This window comes from Tachysurus vachellii, chromosome 13 (genome assembly GCF_030014155.1).
Source record: "Tachysurus vachellii isolate PV-2020 chromosome 13, HZAU_Pvac_v1, whole genome shotgun sequence".
Classification (NCBI taxonomy): Eukaryota; Metazoa; Chordata; class Actinopteri; order Siluriformes; family Bagridae; genus Tachysurus; species Tachysurus vachellii.
In genome coordinates this window covers 8,829,571-8,855,373 of record NC_083472.1, presented here as the reverse complement: position 1 = coordinate 8,855,373, position 25,803 = coordinate 8,829,571, and the positions used below count along the sequence as shown (strand labels likewise).

The window sequence follows — 25,803 nt, the reverse complement described above, 5'->3', positions numbered from 1 at the left end:
GCATTGAGATATGTGGACCGGATATGGTTGGCATTTTGAATTTGGGACCTTTGATTTTCCCTTCTGGTCCTTCAATGTCAATATCTGGGCTTTTCAGATCAATCTTAGGGCCTTTGACATCAAGATCTGCCTTTGGTAAATTTAAGTCAATATCAGGGCCCTCAACTTTTGGAACTTTGCCGCCAAATGTTGGCATTTTGATTTTAGGCATCTTGAAGCCTCCTGATCCCTCAATATCCACATCTGGACCTTCGATGTCAACTTTCGGTGCTTTAATATCACCCTCAATCTTGGGAACTGAGACATCCACATCCCCTTTCAATTTAGGTCCTTTAAGATTGAAGTCCACATCAGGCATTGAGATCTTTGGACCGGATATGGTTGGCATTTTGAATTTGGGACCTTTGATTTTCCCTTCTGGTCCTTCAATGTCAATATCTGGGCTTTTCAGATCAATCTTAGGACCTTTGACATCAATATCTGTTCTTGGAAGATTTACATCAATATCAGGGCCCTCAACTTTTGGACCTTTGCCGCCAAATGTTGGCATTTTGAATTTAGGCATCTTGAAACCTCCTGATCCCTCAATATCCACATCTGGACCTTCAATGTCAACTTTCGGTGCTTTAATGTCACCCTCAATCTTGGGAACTGAGACATCCACATCCCCTTTCAATTTAGGTCCTTTAAGATTAAAGTCTACATCAGGCATTGAGATATGTGGACCGGATATGGTTGGCATTTTGAATTTGGGACCTTTGATTTTCCCTTCTGGTCCTTCAATGTCAATATCTGGGCTTTTCAGATCAATCTTAGGGCCTTTGACATCAAGATCTGCCTTTGGTAAATTTAAGTCAATATCAGGGCCCTCAACTTTTGGAACTTTGCCGCCAAATGTTGGCATCTTGATTTTAGGCATCTTGAAGCCTCCTGATCCCTCAATATCCACATCTGGACCTTCAATTTCAACTTTCGGTGCTTTAATGTCACCCTCAAGCTTGGGAACTGAGACATCCACATCCCCTTTCAATTTAGGTCCTTTAAGATTAAAGTCCACATCAGGCATTGAGATATGTGGACCGGATATGGTTGGCATTTTGAATTTGGGACCTTTGATTTTCCCTTCTGGTCCTTCAATGTCAATATCTGGGCTTTTCAGATCAATCTTAGGGCCTTTGACATCAATATCTGCCTTTGGTAGATTTAAGTCAATATCAGGGCCCTCAACTTTTGGAACTTTGCCGCCAAATGTAGGCATTTTGATTTTAGGCATCTTGAAGCCTCCTGATCCCTCAATATCCACATCTGGACCTTCGATGTCAACTTTCGGTGCTTTGATATCACCCTCAATCTTGGGAACTGAGACATCCATATCCCCTTTTAATTTAGGGCCTTTAAGATTAAAGTCCATATCAGGCATTGAGATCTTTGGACCGGATATGGTTGGCATTTTAAACTTGGGACCTTTGATTTTCCCTTCTGGTCCTTCAATGTCAATATCTGGGCATTTCACATCAATCTTAGGCCCTTTGACATCAATATCTGCCTTTGGTAGATTTACATCAATATCAGGGCCTTCAACTTTTGGAACTTTGCCGCCAAATGTTGGCATTTTGATTTTAGGCATCTTGAAGCCTCCTGATCCCTCAATATCCACATCTGGACCTTCGATGTCAACTTTTGGGGCTTTAATGTCACCCTCAATCTTGGGAACTGACACATCCACATCCCCTTTCAATTTAGGTCCTTTAAGATTGAAGTCCACATCAGGCATTGAGAGCTTTGGACCGGATATAGTTGGCATTTTGAATTTGGGACCTTTGATTTTCCCTTCTGGTCCTTCGACGTCAATATCTGGGCTTTGGACAGCAATCTTAGGACCTTTAACATCAATCTCTGCCTTTGGCAGATTTACATCAATATCAGGGCCCTCAACATTTGGAAGTTTGGTGCCAAACGTTGGCATCTTGATTTTAGGCATCTTGAAGCCTCCTGATCCATCAACATCCACATCTGGACCTTCTATGTCAACTTTCGGTGCTTTAATGTCACCCTCAATCTTGGGAACTGAGACATCCACATCCCCTTTTAATTTAGGGCCTTTAAGATTCAGGTCCACATCAGGTAACGCAATACTTGGCCCTGAGAGAGTTGGCATCTTAATTTTAGGGCTTTTGACTTTTCCCTCTGGAGCTTCAATATCAACAGATGGACTTCTGATGTTTACATTTATGTCTGATTCGTCAACACTTGGGATGTCCGCTTTAGAATGTTTGAAACCAAATTTTGGCATCTTGAATTTTGGCAACTTAAAACCACCCTCTGGACTTTTGGCTTCTACAGTGACATCACCTTTTGGTACTTTAACATCAACATCTGCTCCTTCAATTTTGGGTGCTTTCGAACCAAATTTTGGCATTTTGAATTTAGACTTCTTGACTGAAGCTCCTGGAACATCAAGGTCAATTTTGGCCTGTTCAATTTCAAATTTAGGCCCCTTCACTTTACCTACAGGCCCCTCAATATCAACATCTGGGGCTTTGATATCTATGCTTGGGCCTTTTATATCAACATCAGCTTTGGGCAGATCAATGTCAGGGCTCTCAACATTTAGACCTTTAATACCAAATGTTGGCATCTTGATTTTAGGCATCTTGAAGCCTCCTGATCCCTCAATATCAACATCTGGACCTTCAATGTCAACTTTCGGTGCTTTAATGTCTCCCTCAATCTTGGGTACTGAGACATCCACATCCCCTTTTAATTTAGGGCCTTTAAGATTAAAGTCCACATCAGGCATTGAGATCTTTGGACCGGATATGGTTGGCATTTTAAATTTGGGACCTTTGATTTTCCCTTCTGGTCCTTCAATGTCAATATCTGGGCTTTTCAGATCAATCTTAGGCCCTTTGACATCAATATTTGCCTTTGGTAGATTAACATCAATATCAGGGCCCTCAACTTTTGGAACTTTGCCAACAACCGTTGGCATCTTGATTTTAGGCATCTTAAAGCCTCCTGATCCCTCAATATCCACATCTGGACCTTCGATGTCAACTTTCGGTGCTTTAATTTCACCCTCAATCTTGGGAACTGAGACATCCACATCCCCTTTCAATTTAGGTCCTTTAAGATTGAAGTCCACATCAGGCATTGAGATCTTTGGACCGGATATGGTTGGCATTTTGAATTTGGGACCTTTGATTTTCCCTTCTGGTCCTTCAATGTCAATATCTGGGCTTTTAATATCAATCTTAGGAGCACTGACATCAATATCTGCCTTTGGTAGATTTACGTCAATATCAGGGCCCTCAACTTTTGGAAGTTTGCCACCAAACGTTGGCATCTTGATTTTAGGCATCTTGAGGCCTCCTGATCCCTCAATATCCACATCTGGACCTTCAATGTTAACTTTTGGTGCTTTAATGTCACCCTCAATCTTGGGAACTGAGACATCCACATCCCCTTTCAATTTAGGTCCTTTAAGATTAAAGTCCATGTCAGGCATTGAGATCTTTGGACCGGATATCGTTGGCATTTTGAATTTGGGACCCTTGATTTTCCCTTCTGGTCCTTCAATGTCAATATCTGGGCTTTTCAGATCAATCTTGGGGCCTTTGACATCAAGATCTGCCTTTGGTAGATTTACATCAATATCAGGGGCCTCAACTTTTGGAACTTTGGCACCAAACGTTGGCATCTTGATTTTAGGCATCTTGAAGCCTCCTGATCCCTCAATATCCACATCTGGACCTTCAATTTCAACTTTCGGTGCTTTAACGTCACCCTCAATCTTGGGAACTGAGACATCCACATCACCTTTCAATTTAGGTCCTTTAAGATTGAAGTCCACATCAGGCATTGAGATCTTTGGACCGGATATGGATGGCATTTTGAATTTTGGACCTTTGATTTTCCCTTCTGGACCTTCAATGTCAATATCTGGGCTTTTCAGATCAATCTTAGGGCCTTTGACATCAAGATCTGCCTTTGGTAGATTTACATCAATATCAGGGCCCTCAACTTTTGGAACTTTGGCACCAAACGTTGGCATCTTGATTTTAGGCATCTTGAAGCCTCCTGATCCCTCAATATCCACATCTGGACCTTCAATGTCAACTTTCGGTGCTTTAATGTCACCCTCAATCTTGGGAACTGAGACATCCACATCCCCTTTCAATTTAGGTCCTTTAAGATTAAAGTCCACATCAGGCATTGAGATCTTTGGACCGGATATGGTTGGCATTTTGAATTTAGGACCTTTGATTTTCCCTTCTGGTCCTTCAATGTCAATATCTGGGCTTTTCAGATCAATCTTAGGGCCTTTGACATCAAGATCTGCCTTTGGTAGATTTACATCAATATCAGGGCCCTCAACTTTTGGAACTTTGGCACCAAATGTTGGCATCTTGATTTTAGGCATCTTGAAGCCTCCTGATCCCTCAATATCCACATCTGGACCTTCAATGTCAACCTTTGGTGCTTTAATGTCACCCTCAATCTTGGGAACTGAGACATCCACATCCCCTTTCAATTTAGGTCCTTTAAGATTAAAGTCCACATCAGGCATTGAGATCTTTGGACCGGATATGGTTGGCATTTTGAATTTGGGACCTTTGATTTTCCCTTCTGGTCCTTCAATATCAATATCTGGGCTTTTCAGATCAATTTTAGGGCCTTTGACATCAATATCTGCCTTTGGTAGATTTACGTCAATATCAGGGCCCTCAACTTTTGGAAGTTTCCCACCCAACGTTGGCATCTTGATTTTAGGCATCTTGAGGCCTCCTGATCCCTCAATATCCACATCTGGACCTTCAATGTTAACTTTCGGTGCTTTAATGTCACCCTCAATCTTGGGAACTGAGACATCCACATCCCCTTTCAATTTAGGTCCTTTAAGATTAAAGTCCACGTCAGGCATTGAGATCTTTGGACCGGATATGGTTGGCATTTTGAATTTGGGACCCTTGATTTTCCCTTCTGGTCCTTCAATGTCAATATCTGGGCTTTTCAGATCAATCTTGGGGCCTTTGACATCAAGATCTGCCTTTGGTAGATTTACATCAATATCAGGGGCCTGAACTTTTGGAACTTTGGCACCAAACGTTGGCATCTTGATTTTAGGCATCTTGAAGCCTCCTGATCCCTCAATATCCACATCTGGACCTTCAATTTCAACTTTCGGTGCTTTAACGTCACCCTCAATCTTGGGAACTGAGACATCCACATCCCCTTTCAATTTAGGTCCTTTAAGATTGAAGTCCACATCAGGCATTGAGATCTTTGGACCGGATATGGATGGCATTTTGAATTTTGGACCTTTGATTTTCCCTTCTGGTCCTTCAATGTCAATATCTGGGCTTTTCAGATCAATCTTAGGGCCTTTGACATCAAGATCTGCCTTTGGTAGATTTACATCAATATCAGGGCCCTCAACTTTTGGAACTTTGGCACCAAACGTTGGCATCTTGATTTTAGGCATCTTGAAGCCTCCTGATCCCTCAATATCCACATCTGGACCTTCAATGTCAACTTTCGGTGCTTTAATGTCACCCTCAATCTTGGGAACTGAGACATCCACATCCCCTTTCAATTTAGGTCCTTTAAGATTAAAGTCCACATCAGGCATTGAGATCTTTGGACCGGATATGGTTGGCATTTTGAATTTGGGACCTTTGATTTTTCCTTCAGGTCCTTCAATGTCAACATCTGGGCATTTCAGATCAATCTTAGGGCCTTTGACATCAATATCTGCCTTTGGTAGATTTACATCAATATCAGGGCCCTCAACTTTTGGAACTTTGCCGCCAAATGTTGGCATGTTGATTTTAGGCATCTTGAAGCCTCCTGATCCCTCAATATCCACATCTGGACCTTCAATGTCAACTTTCGGTGCTTTAATGTCCCCCTCAACTTTGGGAACTGAGACATCCACATCCCCTTTCAATTTAGGTCCTTTAAGATTAAAGTCCATGTCAGGCATTGAGATCTTTGGACCGGATATGGTTGGCATTTTGAATTTGGGACCTTTGATTTTTCCTTCAGGTCCATCAATGTCAACATCTGGGCATTTCAGATCAATCTTAGGGCCTTTGACATCAATATCTGCCTTTGGTAGATTTACATCAATATCAGGGCCCTCAACTTTTGGAACTTTGCCGCCAAATGTTGGCATCTTGATTTTAGGCATCTTGAAGCCTCCTGATCCCTCAATATCCACATCTGGACCTTTAATGTCAACTTTCGGTGCTTTAATGTCCCCCTCAATTTTGGGAACTGAGACATCCACATCCCCTTTCAATTTAGGTCCTTTAAGATTAAAGTCCATGTCAGGCATTGAGATCTTTGGACCGGATATGGTTGGCATTTTGAATTTGGGACCTTTGATTTTTCCTTCTGGTCCTTCAATGTCAACATCTGGGCATTTCAGATCAATCTTAGGGCCTTTGACATCAATATCTGCCTTTTGTAGATTTAAGTCAATATCAGGGCCCTCAACTTTTTGAACTTTGCCGCCAAATGTTGGCATCTTGATCTTAGGCATCTTGAAGCCTCCTGATCCCTCAATATCCACATCTGGACCTTCAATGTCAACTTTCGGTGCTTTAATGTCCCCCTCAATTTTGGGAACTGAGACATCCACATCCCCTTTCAATTTAGGTCCTTTAAGATTAAAGTCCACATCAGGCATTGAGATCTTTGGACCGGATATGGTTGGCATTTTGAATTTGGGACCTTTGATTTTTCCTTCAGGTCCTTCAATGTCAACATCTGGGCATTTCAGATCAATCTTCGGGCCTTTGACATCAATATCAGCCTTTGGTAGATTTAAGTCAATATCAGGGCCCTCAACTTTTGAAACTTTGGCACCAAATGTTGGCATCTTGATTTTAGGCATCTTGAAGCCTCCTGATCCCTCAATATCCACATCTGGACCTTCAATGTCAACTTTCGGTGCTTTAATGTCTCCCTCAATTTTGGGAACTGAGACATCCACATCCCCTTTCAATTTAGGTCCTTTAATATTCAAGTCCACATCAGGCATTGAGATCTTTGGACCGGATATGGTTGGCATTTTGAATTTGGGACCTTTGATTTTCCCTTCTGGTCCTTCAATGTCAATATCTGGGCTTTTCAGATCAATCTTAGGGCCTTTGACATCAATATCTGCCTTTGGTAGTTTGACATCAATATCAGGGCCCTCAACTTTTGGACCTTTGATGCCAAATGTTGGCATTTTGATTTTAGGCATTTTGAAGCCTCCTGATCCCTCAACATCCACATCTGGACCTTCAATGTCAACTTTCGGTGCTTTAATGTCACCTTCAATTTTGGGAACTGAGACATCCACATCCTCTTTCAATTTAGGTCCTTTAAGATTAAAGTCCACATCAGGCATTGAGATCTTTGGACCGGATATGGTTGTGATTTGATTTTTCCTTCTGGTCCTTCAATGTCAACATCTGGGCATTTCAGATCAATCTTAGGGCCTTTGACATCAATATCTGCCTTTGGTAGATTTAAGTCAATATCAGGGCCCTCAACTTTTTGACCTTTGCCGCCAAATGTTGGCATCTTGATCTTAGGCATCTTGAAGCCTCCTGATCCCTCAATATCCACATCTGGACCTTCAATTTCAACTTTCGGTGCTTTAATTTCTCCCTCAATTTTGGGAACGGAGACATCCACATCCCCTTTCAATTTAGGGCCTTTTAGATTCAAGTCCACATCAGGCATTGAGATCTTTGGACCGGATATGGTTGGCATTTTGAATTTGGGACCTTTGATTTTTCCTTCTGGTCCTTCAATATCAACATCTGGGCATTTCAGATCAATTTTAGGGCCTTTGACATCAATATCTGCCTTTGGTAGATTTAAGCCAATATCAGGGCCCTCAACTTTTTGAACTTTGGCACCAAATGTTGGCATCTTGATTTTAGGCATCTTGAAGCCTCCTGATCCCTCAATATCCACATCTGGACCTTCAATGTCAACTTTTGGTGCTTTAATGTCCCCCTCAATTTTGGGAACTGAGACATCCACATCCCCTTTCAATTTAGGTCCTTTAAGATTAAAGTCCACATCAGGCATTGAGATCTTTGGACCGGATATGGTTGGCATTTTGAATTTGGGACCTTTGATATTCCCTTCTGGTCCTTCAATGTCAATATCTGGGCTTTTCAGATCAATCTTAGGGCCTTTGACATCAAGATCTGCCTTTGGTAGATTGAAATCAGTATCAGGGCCCTCAACTTTTGGACCTTTGATGCCAAACGTTGGCATTTTGATTTTAGGCATCTTGAAGCCTCCTGATCCCTCAATATCAACATCTGGACCTTCAATGTCAACTTTCGGTGCTTTAATGTCTCCCTCAATCTTGAGAACTGAGACATCCACATCCCCTTTTAATTTAGGGCCTTTTAGATTCAAGTCCACATCAGGCATTGAGATCTTTGGACCGGATATGGTTGGCATTTTGAATTTGGGACCTTTGATTTTTCCTTCTGGTCCTTCAATGTCAACATCTGGGCATTTCAGATCAATCTTAGGGCCTTTGACATCAATATCTGCCTTTGGTAGATTTACATCAATATCAGGGCCCTCAACTTTTTGACCTTTGCCGCCAAATGTTGGCATCTTGATCTTAGGCATCTTGAAGCCTCCTGATCCCTCAATATCCACATCTGGACCTTCAATTTCAACTTTCGGTGCTTTAATTTCTCCCTCAATTTTGGGAACGGAGACATCCACATCCCCTTTCAATTTAGGGCCTTTTAGATTCAAGTCCACATCAGGCATTGAGATCTTTGGACCGGATATGGTTGGCATTTTGAATTTGGGACCTTTGATTTTTCCTTCTGGTCCTTCAATATCAACATCTGGGCATTTCAGATCAATCTTAGGGTCTCTGACATCAATATCTGCTTTTGGTAGATTTATGTCAATATCAGGGCCCTCAACTTTTTGAACTTTGGCACCAAATGTTGGCATCTTGATTTTAGGCATCTTGAAGCCTCCTGATCCCTCAATATCCACATCTGGACCTTCAATGTCAACTTTTGGTGCTTTAATGTCCCCCTCAATTTTGGGAACTGAGACATCCACATCCCCTTTCAATTTAGGTCCTTTAAGATTAAAGTCCACATCAGGCATTGAGATCTTTGGACCGGATATGGTTGGCATTTTGAATTTGGGACCTTTGATATTCCCTTCTGGTCCTTCAATGTCAATATCTGGGCTTTTCAGATCAATCTTAGGGCCTTTGACATCAAGATCTGCCTTTGGTAGATGGAAATCAGTATCAGGGCCCTCAACTTTTGGACCTTTGATGCCAAACGTTGGCATTTTGATTTTAGGCATCTTGAAGCCTCCTGATCCCTCAATATCAACATCTGGACCTTCAATGTCAACTTTCGGTGCTTTAATGTCTCCCTCAATCTTGGGAACTGAGACATCCACATCCCCTTTTAATTTAGGGCCTTTTAGATTCAAGTCCACATCAGGCATTGAGATCTTTGGACCGGATATGGTTGGCATTTTGAATTTGGGACCTTTGATTTTTCCTTCTGGTCCTTCAATGTCAACATCTGGGCATTTCAGATCAATCTTAGGGCCTTTGACATCAATATCTGCCTTTGGTAGATTTAAGTCAATATCAGGGCCCTCAACTTTTTGAACTTTGCCGCCAAATGTTGGCATCTTGATTTTAGGCATCTTGAAGCCTCCTGATCCCTCAATATCTACATCTGGTCCTTGAATGTCAACTTTCGGTGCTTTAATGTCTCCCTCAATTTTGGGAACTGAGACATCCACATCCCCTTTTAATTTAGGGCCTTTTAGATTCAAGTCCACATCAGGCATTGAGATCTTTGGACCGGATATGGTTGGCATTTTGAATTTGGGACCTTTGATTTTCCCTTCTGGTCCTTCAATGTCAACATCTGGGCATTTCACATCAATCTTAGGGCCTTTGACATCAATATCTGCCTTTGGTAGATTTACGTCAATATCAGGGCCCTCAACTTTTGGACTTTTGATGTTAAATGTTGGCATCTTGATTTTAGGCACCTTGAAGCCTCCTGATCCCTCAACATTCACATCTGGACCTTCTATATCAACTTTCGGTGCTTTAATGTCACCCTCAATCTTGGGAACTGAGACATCCACATCCCCTTTTAATTTAGGTCCTTTAAGATTCAAGTCCACATCAGGCATGGAGATCTTTGGGCCAGATATGGTTGGCATTTTCAATTTGGGACCCTTAATTTTTCCTTCTGGTCCTTCAATGTCAACATCTGGGCATTTCAGATCAATCTTAGGGTCTCTGACATCAATATCTGCTTTTGGTAGATTTATGTCAATATCAGGGCCCTCAACTTTTGGAACTTTGGTGTCAAACGTTGGCATCTTGATTTTAGGCATCTTGAAGCCTCCTGATCCCTCAACATTCATATCTGGACCTTCAAAGTCAACTTTCGGTGCTTTAATGTCACCCTCAATCTTGGGAACTGAGACATCCACATCACCTTTTAATTTAGGGCCTTTAAGATTCAAGTCCACATCAGGCATTGAGATCTTTGGGCCAGATATGGATGGCATTTTCAATTTGGGACCTTTGATTTTCCCTTCTGGTCCTTCAATGTCAACATCTGGACTTCTGATGACCACTTTTTGAGTTTTTATTTCCCCTTCAAGTTTTGGAAAAGAAGCATCGACTTCTCCTTTTACCTTAGGGCCCTTGAGGTTGAAATCCACATCTGGCATTGAGATCTTTGGACCCTTCAATTTTCCCTCCGGTCCCTCAATATCAACTTCTGGTGTCTTGACATCTATGGATGGTCCTTTAATGTCTACTTCACCCTCTGGAAGATTTACATCAGGCCCTTCACCCTTTAGACCTTTAACACTAAATGATGGCATTTTCATTTTTGGCATTTTGAATCCTCCTTCAGGGCCTTCGGTATCAATTTGTGGAACTTTAACATCTACTTTTGGTGCCTTAATGTCCCCTTCAACTTTTGCAAGTGAAATGTCAACATCTGATTTAATATTAGAGTCTTTATTCACATCTACATCACTCTTGAGTTGATCACTCTTGGAGATCTTTGGACCAGAAATGGATGGCATCTTCACTTTTGGACCCTTCACTTTTCCCTTTTGTCCCTCAATGTCAACATTTGTTGACATGTCTATATTGAGTCCTTTTATGTCAACTTCACCTTTGTGAAGACTTGCATCTACATTAGGACCTTCAACCTTCGGCCCTTGAAGTTGAATTGAAGGCATTATTATTTCTGGCATTGTTATTCCTCCATCAGAGCCCTCTATACCAACCACTGGATGTCTAATGTCCACTTCTGGTGCTTTTATGGCCCCGTCAACATTTGGTACTGAAACATCAACTTCTCCTTTTGCCTTAAGACTCTTAATATTAATTTCTGAACCTGAAATGGATGTCAATTTTAGCTTAGGGTCTACAATGCCAGGAGCCTTGATATCCATTTTTGCTGCTTTTATTTCACTCTGTAAAACTTTGTCTGCATCACTCTTAGCCTTTGGACTTTTAATTTCAATTGATGACACACTTATTTTTGACATCTTCATTCCTCCTTCTGATTCCTCTGCACCTGTAATGTTCACTTTGGGTGATTCAATATTCTTTTCAGCTTCTTTACCTGAAATAGTAACCTCACGTTTCATTTTCAACAATTGTTCACTATTGCTTACCAGATACTTATCTGTCCCTATGCCAGGTTTAACTGAGAGATCGGTATAACCTGTTTGTGTGTCTGGTGTAAGTGAGCCTTGTCCCCTTACACTATAATCATACTGAATCAATTCTGAAGACCCTTCTCCTCCAAGTGCTTTTGCTGTTGTCAGTCCAGTGTCATATCTATTTAATTTAAAATCCTTCCCACTTCCCTCTGTTGTAAATGATGTTTTGACATGTGCTGTACTCCAGTGCTTTTCAGAGGAGCCTTTTGGATCTTTTACTCTACCTTCACCAAGATCTAATGCCTCTTGCCCACTGACCCTGCTTATTATGCTTCCATGAGGCATTTTAATTTGAGCAGAGCTCCCCTCTGAAACATTAAGTTTGAATTCTGGACTTGAAATATCAATCTGTTGCTGGCCAGATCCCCCTGGTATGTCCACAGTGTATGTAGTGATACGTCGTGTAATGGTTGTAATGGTGCTGCCATCACTGCTCGTGCTGCTATGACGTTCTGTACGTACATCAACTCCCTCTGCAAGGTCCTCAGACTTCAGTCTGGGCTTAATTTTCTTAGTGTAGATTCTCCTGTATTCCTCGTCATCCCCACTCTGCAGAGACACAAATTAATGATAGTTTCATTCCTATTTTATCAAATGAAAGCAAAATAACTATTTACTCATTTTATCATACATTTCTATTTTCTTTGTTAACTAATCTGTAAACTATGAAATCAAAGATTTTACTTAATAGATAACCAAATATTGAGTTTGGTCAAGTCAACTTGTTAGCCTTGTTTTTAATGAACAATTACCCATTAAACCTTATTAGCTTTATTTTCTCCCTTTCATCTTTATTAATCTTTAATAATTTCGAATTATGTAATAACTTTAGAGAGAGAGGAATGAGTGTTCATTTTAAACAAATAAAGACGTAAAATCCAATTTTGACTTTATTTGGAAAATTACAATTGTCTGCTTTTATGAACACACACATTTTCCAAAATTGTAATTACTGTTTAAGAGAGTCAGTTATAACAAGAGCCAGAATCATGAACGATGTAATTCAATTAACAATAAGCAGGTAAATCCAATTATAATTACAGTGTAATATGACAGCTATATAGTCTGTTAAAAAATTAATCAATTGTCAATAAGGAGGCTGATTGATCTAAATGTTTTGTTTTTGTGCCACTGATTTAAATAGGAGTATCAGACATCTGCCATTTCTGAGATTAAAGAATCTCAACTATAAGAAGCTATTACCTTTAACCTACCATTTAATGCAGTATGGCTTTATGGAAAATCAAAAGTAACAAAATGCAAGTATACCAGGACTATATCAGGACTAGAACCTCCAAATCCAGTTTGTGCTTCCCATGACAATGTGCCCATGGGAGAGCGACAAGGTGATTTGTCTCCCGTCTTGTGCTGTAGTTTTAGTCCAACTTTGTGTCTGTTAAGCGTCTTCAATAACTCTGCTGTTTCTTCTGAGCTCATATTCTCAAAGTAGATTGTGGCACCAACAATTTGATCACCTGTGACATTATAGTACAATAATTACATAACATCAGATGCATATTCTATTTGGAAACAATGTGTGTTATGAATAAGCAACATTGTAATAAATTACATGCAATCATCTACCTTCAAATACTCTCCCAGTATGAGCAGCAGGGGATTCTTCTTTCACTTCTGTCACAAAAATTTCTCCATGAGCCTTTTGCTCTATTGTAAGCCCGTGCTTATCAGGGCCCATCCACTGAGGGAAGAGCACTTCTCTTGTGTCCTCTTCGTCAGCCATCTTTAAAACATATTTAATTATTTAATTCTTCATTAGGAAAATCTTTACACCCCTGCACATTCAGTCTTTAGAGTTCACCCAATAAATATATATATATATATATATATATATATATATATATATATATATATATATATATATATATATATATATATATATACACACACACAGTATATATATATATATATATATACATATACACACACACAGTATATATATATATATATATATATATATATATATATATACACACACATATATATATATATATATATATATATATATACACACACATATATATATATATATAAATCTTGTGTGTAGGATCTCTGTTGACAAGAGAGATCAGAGGAGAATAACAAGACTGGTTTGATCAACTCAAATAGAAGCTTATAAAACTACATTCAGAAAAGCATCTTGGGATGAACGACACTTCAAAACTTGGAGGTGTAGGGGCAATAAGTCCTGAAGACAACATGAGGTTCCATACCTTTTATTCCATGACAAAACATAAGAATATCATAAGCAAAGGCTAGACAGTTAAACTCCTTTTCTTTTTAATATTGAATTGTCCAGCTTCTGTGAGCCTGTGCCCATGGTAACATCAGATTCCTGTACTTGTTTGACAGGAGGGGAAACCAATATTGTATTCTGCAGTTCTAGATCACATCAAGATTCCATGTTTTGTACATGCTTTTCTGCTCACCAATGTCCAGGTGTACCCATGATTTACTAACAAACAGACAATGAACCAGTCAGCCAAGGAAAACTGTAGTTGATGACAGAAACAACATGGGACTTGTGAAGAACAACCCGTTCACAAAAGTCAGTAATATCACAAAACCTCACAGGGCAGGGGTGAAAATATCATAAGCCAGCATTTGAAGACGACTTTGCGAACACTAATTCAGAGGTCAAAGCACAAAATACACGCCATTTAAACCAATGCAAACCCTTTTGTGGTCAGCAATAATAATCAGAAGGCCAAAAGAAATAAAGATGAACTGCTTCCAAAGTGATGGAAAGGGCATTAGGCATGCATTGTTGCTTCTGGAATGGCCTCACATTTATTAATAATCAGAAAACTACAGAAACCTTCTGGCAATAAGAAATGCATCCAATGTTTTCTGGAGTATCTTCAACATGCAGCAAAGAGAGCACAATGTGACTGTGGTCTAAAATCGATTTAAATATCTGTTAATTAAAGCTGAATTTCTGATTTCTAGTTCATCTAAATTGATCTCCAAATTTAAGGTATTCTGTGTATAGGAAAAAACAAACAATTGGCCTTGCTGTTCTAATACTTTCAGAGGGGACTGTATAAAAGATATAATATATATCTAATATAATCAATTGAATATCAAATCCTTCTCATTTTTTTTTTAAATCCTTCCACAGACTTTGCATACAATGTAGTGAATTGAAGTTTCTCTACAGTATTGGTGCAACATATACATATATGAATATAAATATGAAATTAGGACATACCCCATGTTCTCATTTCCAATTTGAATCAGTTTTTTAATCAGAAATTTTGGGAAAGGCATTCCAAATCCTATTTAAAAAACTTGTATGTACAAGTATGTTTAATATGTAATATACTTCTAAAACACTTTTTTTCATAAGAAAATTATATATATCCATGTATATATTCATTCATGGCAATCAATATCTATTGTGTGTTTTAACAATAAATGACAAAAATATGTAATGAATAATAACAAATGGATCCATAATAGGCATGTACTATTTATGTGTATGTATCTTTGTGTATGCATCTGTACACCTGTTCATGTATGCAGTTATCTTAGCAGCCATTTATATGGCAGTAGCACAACGCATACAATCATGTGGATACATGGTCAAGAGCTTGACAATGTTCACATCAAACAACAGAATGTGGGAAAATCTTGTTTTATTGTTAAATCCATCCATGTTTTATGATCATGGAATAACTTTTATGATTATTTAGAATATACTTCTGAATTTAATAGAATAGTTAAAACACACATATTAATGTTTTTCTTCCTGTGATTAAACATTTGAAATACAAAAAACATGCTTACTTCTAATCCTTGATCTCCTTTTCCCCTTGAGTTATCCTCTAGGATGGGCTCAGCCCAAGTATCTCTCCCTGAAATTATATAAAACAAAGAGTCATTACTTCTCTACTTGGGTACATAACATAGCTCCAAGAGAAAATACACCTCAGAATTTGAGGTTAAAATTTCATTTTAAATGGAATTTTACACAAATATTAAATATATAAAGATTTCAACATTAAAAAAAATGTTAATTTTCTAAAAATCTGAGTAAAATTAAAAATATCCATTTTAAAGTTTCAACCTCAATAAACTAGTTTTCAACCATATGAGGTCACTTCAGTTCAGTATGTTTCGGCATGTAATCCTTCAAATATTCATACAAAATAAAAAAACAATTGTATTACTAGGCATCCAATGTGTAATGAGTATTTCTGTAGGACTGCCCAGTAATCATGTGGGCCTGTCATTCCAGCTTCAAACACAAACATTTCACTGTTTCATTAGTACCACCCCCTCCACCATCCACTCAGCTGTTAGCTACGTGAGACCTTTTGACTATGAATACACCTACATGCATATTGTTTACAATTTGAAATGTTTTCCAGCGGTTCATCCACATTTATAACCTGAACAGTCAGACCAATACACAGACCATGTTAAGTCAGAACAATAATTTACTAACTTATCTTTAAAGTTATTAAAACAGATTTTAAATCATTTTTGAACTGTAAATAGTTCCAATGCTCTGAGATTTAAGCCCTTCCTTTTTTCTCATGCTTACACTCAACAAATTTAAGGAAAACACCTGAGGCTCCTTTATGCTGTGGAAAGCATTTTATGGGATGGTTATGAGCTGCTTGTTACCAAATCAATAGACATCAATAGAATGACTATTCACCTTCATTCTATGGTCTAGCATTCCATTGTTTCATCATTTCTTTCCTCATGTTCATGAGCTCTTTCTTAGTTATGACACCCACATTCATCAAAACTGCACACTGAAGCTCTTCTTGAATCTCATGGTGGCCCAAAATCTAAGACAGTAGGATTTTAGTCACTGGTCTATGTTTATATCAATAATTAATACAAATATAATATATATGTTTGATATATTGATACCACACCTGAGAGCCACCACTCTTTAATTTCTAAATTGATGTGTTTTCTATATTTTGTTTTTAATACAAAGGTTCCCAAACCCAAACTTTTATAAGTTGAGCCTCAAAGATTGTAATCTTCATGAAAACATTTGTAATCTTACAGTGGCAATCTTATAAAATTGACCTAAAAACACATTAGCAAAGATATTTATATATATATATATATATATATATATATATATATATATATATATATATATATATATATATATATATATATATGAGAGAAAGAAAGAGAGAGAGGGAGATAGAGCATATGCAGTACCACCACACCCCACAGGAGGGCTGTGACCTACAGGTTAATAAACCAGCATTACACCATTATGTTAATAAATGGTGATATGTAGCAGACACATTAATCTTAAGTTGAGGTATTTTTGATGCTTAAGTGTTTAAGCATTGAAACTCAGGATGACAAAACTTTCAGTTAAGAAACATGCATCGTACAATAACCACTTATTCTGGCCTGGGTCATGGTGAATTCAGAACCTATGCTAGGAAAACTGCTGCAAGGCAGGAGGAGTGCAATACTCAGAAATGCAAAACTCAGAGCTACCAAGCACAAACACCTGGCCTGGTGGTTACCATAAAATCCCTGTTCAGAGACACACGCCATTGCTACCTCAACAGACCTCACTTTGCTGATTGAAAGCAACAATTGTAAATCACTTTCTAATTATTAGTAACACTACAAAACATTTTAGTGTTACTAATAATTAGAAAGTGATTTACAATTGTTGCTTTCAATCAATTTATTTATAAACGTTATAGACTCTTTAGAGACTTATAGACTCCCTTTTTTGCCAAAAATGTTATTTTTGAGTATTTTCAATGCCATACCCAAGAAAAAGAACTACCTGATGTTAACTATATAATTGTTAGATTGATATGTCGAGTGGCTCTTTTGCTGTTTTTACTTGGAGACTGTTCACTTGCATACTATAAGTGGTAACATATAACATAATATACTAATCATAACATGTGGCTCCTATGTAAAATGTTTGGCGTTAGCAGGTTTGCACTGCAGACACAATATAGTGATGTCTGCCATCAAATACTGCTACAATAAACATATGACATTTTGTAACAAATGCTAGATGCCAGTGTGAAATTTGTGCAAATTAGCTGCAGTCTACAGAGAGGATAAAAATATTTTTCCATATCTCTATTCTATTAAACATTTAATAAACTGTAATGCCTTTAGAGTCTCTCAACTAAAACGGACCAAACGGAAGAATGTGTATTCAACAGCTAAAGCAAGGCTCACTAATGTCTAACATGGGTATTTACAAAAGGAAAAGGAGACAAAACCAAGCAATTCAACTCCCATCAAATAGGGGTAGCTTATTATTCTTCTCCTGTCTCAAGCATGTTTTGTCAGACTGGCAGAATGTCTCGTTAATTCCCTTTTAACTAACATTTTCATAGCTTTGACAAATTCCTGGCAATAAGTTCAAGGACTACAACTGGGAGGACGAAATAAGTACATGTTTATCTTTTGTTATCTATCATCTGATAGAGCATGAAGAATAACTGCCAGAAAAAAAATTTGAAATACAAGAATGTACAAGAAATACAAGTTTGAATAATTATGGTACTCTGTCACAGAGAATAGGTCAAAATGTTCAGAAGATGTATGTACTGTGAGTGTTGGGCTTTTAAGCTAAGTTCAAGCAAACAGTTTCACATGGGGAAGCGTTTAGAACAGGTGGTCAAGTCATAGTAAGTGGGGAGCAGAGTGGGTAAGAAGTGTCATATTTCCAAGTGCAAGCCATGTTCTGCAGTAAAGCATGGTGTTCATACACAACATTCCAAGTTTTGGTTTAATAATTTACCTGATTTACTTTGACATTTAAAATGCTTTAGTGGCATGTGTTGCTTCTTACAGTTTATATTAAATGCAGAACTACATTTTTAAGATAATAATGAAGATAGAATGGTGTCCTAATAACAAATGAAAATTGTTAACGTTACATAAGTTATATATTATATAATATTCATAAGAATATAACAAAAAAAGAATAAAATAATAAAAAAATCAAATGATCGCAACCACTCTGGGACAATAAATAGAATAATAAATAGTACAAAATGTCTGTTAGGCACTCCTCCGTTAAAATGCGTTTAACCAAAATCTGAATTTTTTTGAACATTAAATAAAAAACGTACCAGGAGCTCAAGCAATATTAGGCAATGTCTTCTGCCACACTTCTGTTCTGTTTTCTGAAAAAAGGTAAAAGAAAAATGTGCATATTACTACAGGTATCTCAGAATACAAAGATTATGCATGAATTAAAAAAAGGTAAGTAAAGTTGTTATCCAGTGTTGAAAAAGTGGTATCAATATAATCAATTGGGGTCATTACTTTTCATATTAATAATGCACATGAAAATCTGGAAATACTATAGTGCTTTAGGCTATTGAAACAAACTTTTTTTCTTTTCCTTCAAAACAGGGCCCCACCCTTTGCGCTCCACTTTCTCTGGTTTGCCCTCAGAGGGCGATAGTGACTGAGACAGATACTGCACAAACATAATACAGACAGCATTCCTTTACACAACCCTGAGCCTTTATCTCTGATACCCACACCCAAACATCCCATTTCAAAGTTTTATGAAATAACTGTTGCACTTTTTCAGTAATCAAATTCCCACATAACTTATTAGTTAATTACTAAGCAAGCTAACCCACACATTTGAATGATGAGATCGATTAAAATATGTCCTAAAAATATATTCCAAACTGTATTGTAGCAGATCTAGCTGTTTTGCCAGGCCCATTAAAAAAATATAGATCAAGAATAGAGCATCTTAAAATCCTTAGATGTATATTCAAGTTACAAAATAAAGACAAGATACATTATATTCAAGTTAGTATAACAGATAACTCCATATAACTATCAAAAATACTATAATAACTTCAGCATCTAGTAAACCGAAGACTATCAGTTAAGATTCACAGACATTATTTCACATCATAAGCAGTTGATGAAGTAAAAAAAATAATAAGTGACAATAAATGGCAATGTAATTAAAAAGTAATAAAAAACATATAGATGTCCGTTTTAATGTGATTTGTGACACTTTTTTTTACAAGTTGTTAGTTATTACAACTTGACACATCAAGATATAAGCCGGATATAGAATATGATCAAGATCTCTCACATGATTATATGATGACTAACAACAAAGGAATCTTACTTATCTTACTGTCACTAGTTCATATCAGAAAAAATATATAGATGTTGGTTCCTTATGTTCTATAGAAAACAATGATAAAAGTAATGTAATGTGGAAAATGTAAATTATGATAGTTATATCTACAAGTTGTGGCAATAGATCAACACAACACACAGTGACAATTAAAACAAATGCTGTTGTCAGCATAGGCATGTATTAGCCAGTGGAGACCTGCCCATGACTGTATTGCAGAACAACTGTGATTAAGTCTCTCGACCATGGTTTCAATTTACCTCCTAATGACCATTCCAAATGCAAGGAAAATAGCAGGCTGGATGACTGTAAATACATACTCTATGTCGTAAAGGCTTATGCTAGAATTTTAACATACAATCAACAGAAAAACTGGTTTAGTTTTCAATAATTTAAAAAAAAATTTTTTAATTGCATCACTTATTACTATTGTAATAAGCTAAATAATTATGCTAATAAATATTAACCCAATAATCTTAAGCAAATTTGTAAAAAAAAAAAAAACAGAAATGTTCAACATTTTTTTAAACATTTGGGGAAAAATACTAAAACTATTTCATTAGTTATATCAGGTTTTACAACTTTTCAGCGAATGGAATGGGTGGCTGTCGCAATGATGGCACTATCAACAATTGTTCATCGACAGCAACTGAAAGAATGTCCCTGCTGCTCATGTCTCAACTGTGCAAACTTCAATATCATCTATGATTATGAAACCACAGTCAGGACCTCTCACTATACTGCTGTTTCATTATAATGCTAGTTATCCCAGAGCCGCGACTGAAATAGACATTGATGTTTGGTTATAAAGGCCAGGCTGGATGAACTTGTCATTGTGTTTGCATAGAACAACATGAGGCAGAGCAGCTGTGTACACTCAAAAGACTGACATACAAGAGACTTCTACTTATTTATAATAATTCTGCTGCTACTGTGCTGAAGCAGAAGCAAACAAAATTACAACAATGGCCTGCAAAAGCTTACATAAAAATATATGGGGGAATATAAGATCAAATAAACATGTAGTATAAAAAGGTAAAAGGCCTTGCGGCATGTAAGCAATCTACAGTTGGTCTAACACATCACCTCCTGCATCTAAAGTGTATAACGTACACAATATTTAAAAAATAAATGAATAAATAAATAAATAAATACATAAATACATAAATAAATACATAAATAATAAAAAAGCACAGCCATGAGCATGCCATCTATTCAGTGTTCACTGCAAAGAGAGTTGAGGGCCCCACCCAGGCCTCCAGTCCCACACATTCCTCAATGTACCAGTCAGGCCAGCTGGAATAGAGCCCAGCCTCTCCTACAGTGACTAAATCCAAAGCAACGTGCTACACTCTGCCTGATACCTCTGTACACACAGTGAAAATCTATCATCAAAATTGAATATTCTTATTATGTTGGTAGTTAGTAGTTGACTTGGCATGAACCTGGCCATAAAAGACATGCATCCTCAAGTTAATAGACTGGGTCTATGATGTTATGCTATGACAAAGCATCTGTAACTCAGTGACATATTCCATATAACATACTTAGTCACTTATGGAAAATTAAGAATAATTACTAGTTCAGCTGCTCTGCCAGAACAACTAACTGAAAACCCACATCAACAACATCCTCTGCAAAGAGCCTCTGTAGACACGGAATAGAAAAAAATGAGCACACGCACAAGCTAATAAAAATAGTTCAGAGGAAACAGAAAGCCATAAGGTAACATTTTACTGAGGCAGAAACATACAGACTAAAAAAGAACAATGTGTACCATGCTAAAGAACTGAAAGTGTAACACCCACCAGATGGATGTTTTTGAAAGGTAGAGCAGAAGACTGGCCTAGTGTTCATTTGTATTAACTAAGTAGTGTCAAACACTAATTACCTAAAGACTGATCCTGTACAACAGCACAATATATTAAAATTAGTGTTTACATAAATTTCAGTATACTGCATATATGTATTTATGTAATTAAATTATAATGAGAAAATAGAATTTAAAACCATGGTGAAATGCATCATACCAAAATCAAATAAGAATATGCAAATATTTCAAATACTGACTACAAACTGCACTGATAAGTGTACTGCTGATAAGTCTATGTTATTAGCCATACACATAGAATTTGTCTAGAACTACATTTCTCTAAGAACTACACCAGACCTGATATACAGCAAGGTATTTTAGCACCATTTTGTTCAGTTACATTGGATGTGAAAAGCAGAGAAGAAGGAAATACTTGTTCTAACATGCCTACAGTCATGTAAGATGCTATTAGAGACAACGTAATTTTGTACATGCTGTTCTGAATGGAATGTTCATAAATCCTAAAGATAACCACCCATGAAATACAGTTAACATGTCCCTGTCATTCACCTCATTAATAAAAACTTCCATAGCTTTGATAACCTACAGCAAATACACCATAGACCTGCAAAACAAGTCTGCTGATTCTGGCTTAACCAATTGTATTCACTGTTTCAAATTCTTTATGACAATTCTTTTAATCCAGTATTCAAGACTGGATTAAGTGTGAGCACTAAAATGATTTGCAAGGAGAAGGTGTTGAACATGCTGCCACTGGAATCCATCGACAATGAACACATTATACAATGTTCATCTTGTTGCAACAATTCTGTCAATAAATCAAGCAGACATGATGATGCAAGTTGTGAAATAGATAATGTGGATCATTTACAACATCCATATGTTGGCTAACCTAGAAGGGCTAAATGGTATTCTAATCTTGTGTTCAGGGTAATTCTTACTTGGATTAGGCCCACAATTCTATAATGCTCATAAATGCTACCACACCCATTAATACCAAACATCTAAATGCAATGTGTTGTATCTAGCTATCATTTTCTATTCTGTAAGGTCTACAGTAATGAATAAGCAGCCTATTTTAATAATTTTATATTTTTTTATTAAACCTTATTTTCTTTTCCTGCGCAATGAGTATTACACTTAGGTTAGCAATCCACAATTAGCTCATAATTTTGATTACCAAAAGGTTAATGATTAAAAAAACAGTAAATGTAATTAAAACTGATGCAAATATTGTATTCCATCGTATTTAAGACAACATGGAAAATTGTGTGATTCTGAGTCACTAAGATGGTGCCATGGGCTTGCTCTTTGTTCACCTGTTTCTAACATTCAGAGTCAGTATTTCTCAAGCAAGGCTTAGTCTGGACATGCAAAAAGAGTGAAAAAACGCAACAAAGGCAGAAGTCTTAAATGCTCGGAGGCATCAAAATTACGGCTGATCATCTATTTATACATGCCAACTTAGATGGATATTCAAAATAAAGACAAGTTTCTAGATGGCTGCTTGTCTGAATGCGCCCATTAATCATGAAACATCTGATCCTTTAAAAACAGGCAAAGAGCAATAAGACTACTCAATTGTTCAGCGGGTTAAACCACATCTACTTTTCACCAAATGGTGAAGACAGCAAACCTGGACTAGCCTGTAAGGAAATGTCAGAGGAAGTGTGCACAAGTCCAAACTCTTTCCGTTTCAGAGTGGTACAGCAAACTCTTCAAAAGCACCCATCCTTTTCTACAATATCAACAGGAGAATGTGGTTATTCTATCTGAGAGCAGTTCCATTGTGCAAAGATGTTCCAACCACAACTCAGAAATAAGACTGCAGCATTTTGGCCTAGTAAAAATCATTAAGAAATACAATCTGATGATCTTGTAGTACTAAGACACAAACAGTCAACATCCTAATAATGTCAGAATAATATCAGACAACTGACAGATCCCTACATGTCATATGACCCCATACAAAGATACAAAATCTTGCAAAAGCACCCTTTAAAATAGAAATTATTTATTTATCGTGCACAGAATATTAACAGGTCAGCAGGCGTTGTAATGTAGGGCTAGTTTTGACTGCTAAAGAGAACAAGGGTGTGGCAGTGAAGGGGGTTGGAACTTAGTCTCCAACTGATCTAAGGTTTTACTTATATATATATACACACACAAGTAAGCACCCGTGTAGTCTCACACCTGTGTAGTCGCCACGCATTCACTATTGTAATAATAATCGAAATAACTAAGCGTATATATAAAGAGGAAAACCTAAGTTTAAAAAAAACCATTGCTTATGCTTGCTGACTAACATTTCTTACTTTAAAAAAAAGAAAACTTCAAGCAATATAAGAGCAAACTGAATAAAATGTGTAATTTTTATTTCTTATAGTAAGCTGTTTTTTTTCTCCTATGTGCTTCAGACCTGGTTTCAATTAGTAAGTCTTTCCAAACCACTACATTCCATCACCCACCCGCCCTCTTCCAGCCGCCCCTCCTCCTCTCTCTCTCTCTCTCTCTCACTCACTCCCCACACCCTGGACACAAACTTTGGGGGAAAAAGAACCATAGAATAAAAGAGGAAAAAGCTCAAAACTCCACCCAATTTTGGTAAAGTTAAACTTCACGTCAAAAATCTGGTTTTATAAAAACCTCTCCACGTGTACTATACTATGACCAACACCGCTTATAAACAACGGGTATTTTCCTCACATTAGCCGAACATAAAAAAAAATGCCAGGGAGGGGGGTCTGTAGCCACATTTGGTAAACTGTTCGAGTGAACAGACTATTACATAGAACAGAAATAAATACAACGCTCATGTTTAAGAAAGACTGTGAACCAATGTTACACTATATCAGGAGTTTTCTGTCTCCACTGTTAAGTGCGTGCGCAGTTCACTCGCGCGAGCCACACCGACTTCATCCACGTTGCACCGCCACGCGCAACAAAACTGCTGCACGTATTTTTTCACCTTCAGTGGTGTGGGGACAATATTTACATGTCATGCAAAGTATTAAAAAAATTTTCCTAACAATTAGTACGCCAAGCACACGTTTGGCTAGGGGTTGCCACCTTAAAACATTTTTGTCATCCATTAGAAACTTTAAGGTTCTTCTTCTGCAATAGGATTTTATCACTATTCATTTTTACAAGTTAAACTGTTTTCAGAAGCAAATGCATAATTCAATCTCACAGTTTGCGGAAAAAGGTGCGTAACAAACATGTCAATTGTGAAAACACACACACCCACTGTCCCTCGTGTCCACATCTGCACCTCCTGAGCTCTACCTATATGAGCGCTTATGAATAGCATTCTCTATTCACGGCGCACTACACTTTAAGTCCTTAACGTAATGTAACACTTTAATGCGTTACATTATACATATTGAATGTGCAAACTGAATTCCATACTGCAATGGTTTGTATGAAAAGTAGAAATCATTTTAGAGAAACTTAAACAAGATTTTTTTCCTACCTGGGAGCAGTTCACTGCTTCCAAAAAGGTTTAACACCTTGGCATGAGCATCCTCTGTTGCGCACGCCTTTCTGCCACAGCCGCAAAACGCCTTCTGTTCCAACTGTCCGATGCGCTCAGAGTTTTTGGATAACTTTCTTTTTTCTTTCTATCCCTCCCTCTCTCTCTCTCCCCAACACTTTTTTCTCTCTCTTTGCTATGTAGTCGTAACTTCGGGCTGTGGAGAATGGCTGAGTATAGGGCAAGGCAAAGATCTTCACTAGGAAGGAGGGAAGAAGGGAGGGATGAGTGGAGGGAGGGATGAGTGGAGGGAGGGAACTGGAGCAGGGAGTGGTTGGCTTCAGCCCACCCACTGCTCCTCTCACACCGGTGTAGTCGCCACGCATTCACTATTGTAATAATACTCTAAATAACTAAGCGTAGTTTAGGGCCTAAACGTTGACAGAATGTAGTTAAACACAATGGGTTAATGCATATCTAAATAATGTCGAGAAAATAATAGGGTAAGATGCACTGTGCTGGTAGTGCAGCTAGAAAGCTTAATAAAACACTTCACCTACA

The 25,803-nt window shown here is 37.7% G+C and overlaps 1 protein-coding gene across 1 annotated transcript in view; it reads right to left on the bottom strand.

Moving 5' to 3' along the window:
- The window catches only part of ahnak (AHNAK nucleoprotein), a 36,066-nt gene extending 10,612 nt beyond the window's left edge, over positions 1 to 25,454 (bottom strand). The window contains 7 exon segments of the mRNA XM_060886044.1: positions 403 to 7,428; positions 7,431 to 12,327; positions 13,048 to 13,253; positions 13,363 to 13,519; positions 15,586 to 15,653; positions 18,894 to 18,947; positions 25,243 to 25,454. Coding sequence (XP_060742027.1) covers positions 403 to 7,428; positions 7,431 to 12,327; positions 13,048 to 13,253; positions 13,363 to 13,519 — 12,286 coding nt within the window. The 5' untranslated portion in view covers positions 15,586 to 15,653; positions 18,894 to 18,947; positions 25,243 to 25,454.
- Between the last annotated feature and the right edge of the window lie 349 nt (positions 25,455 to 25,803).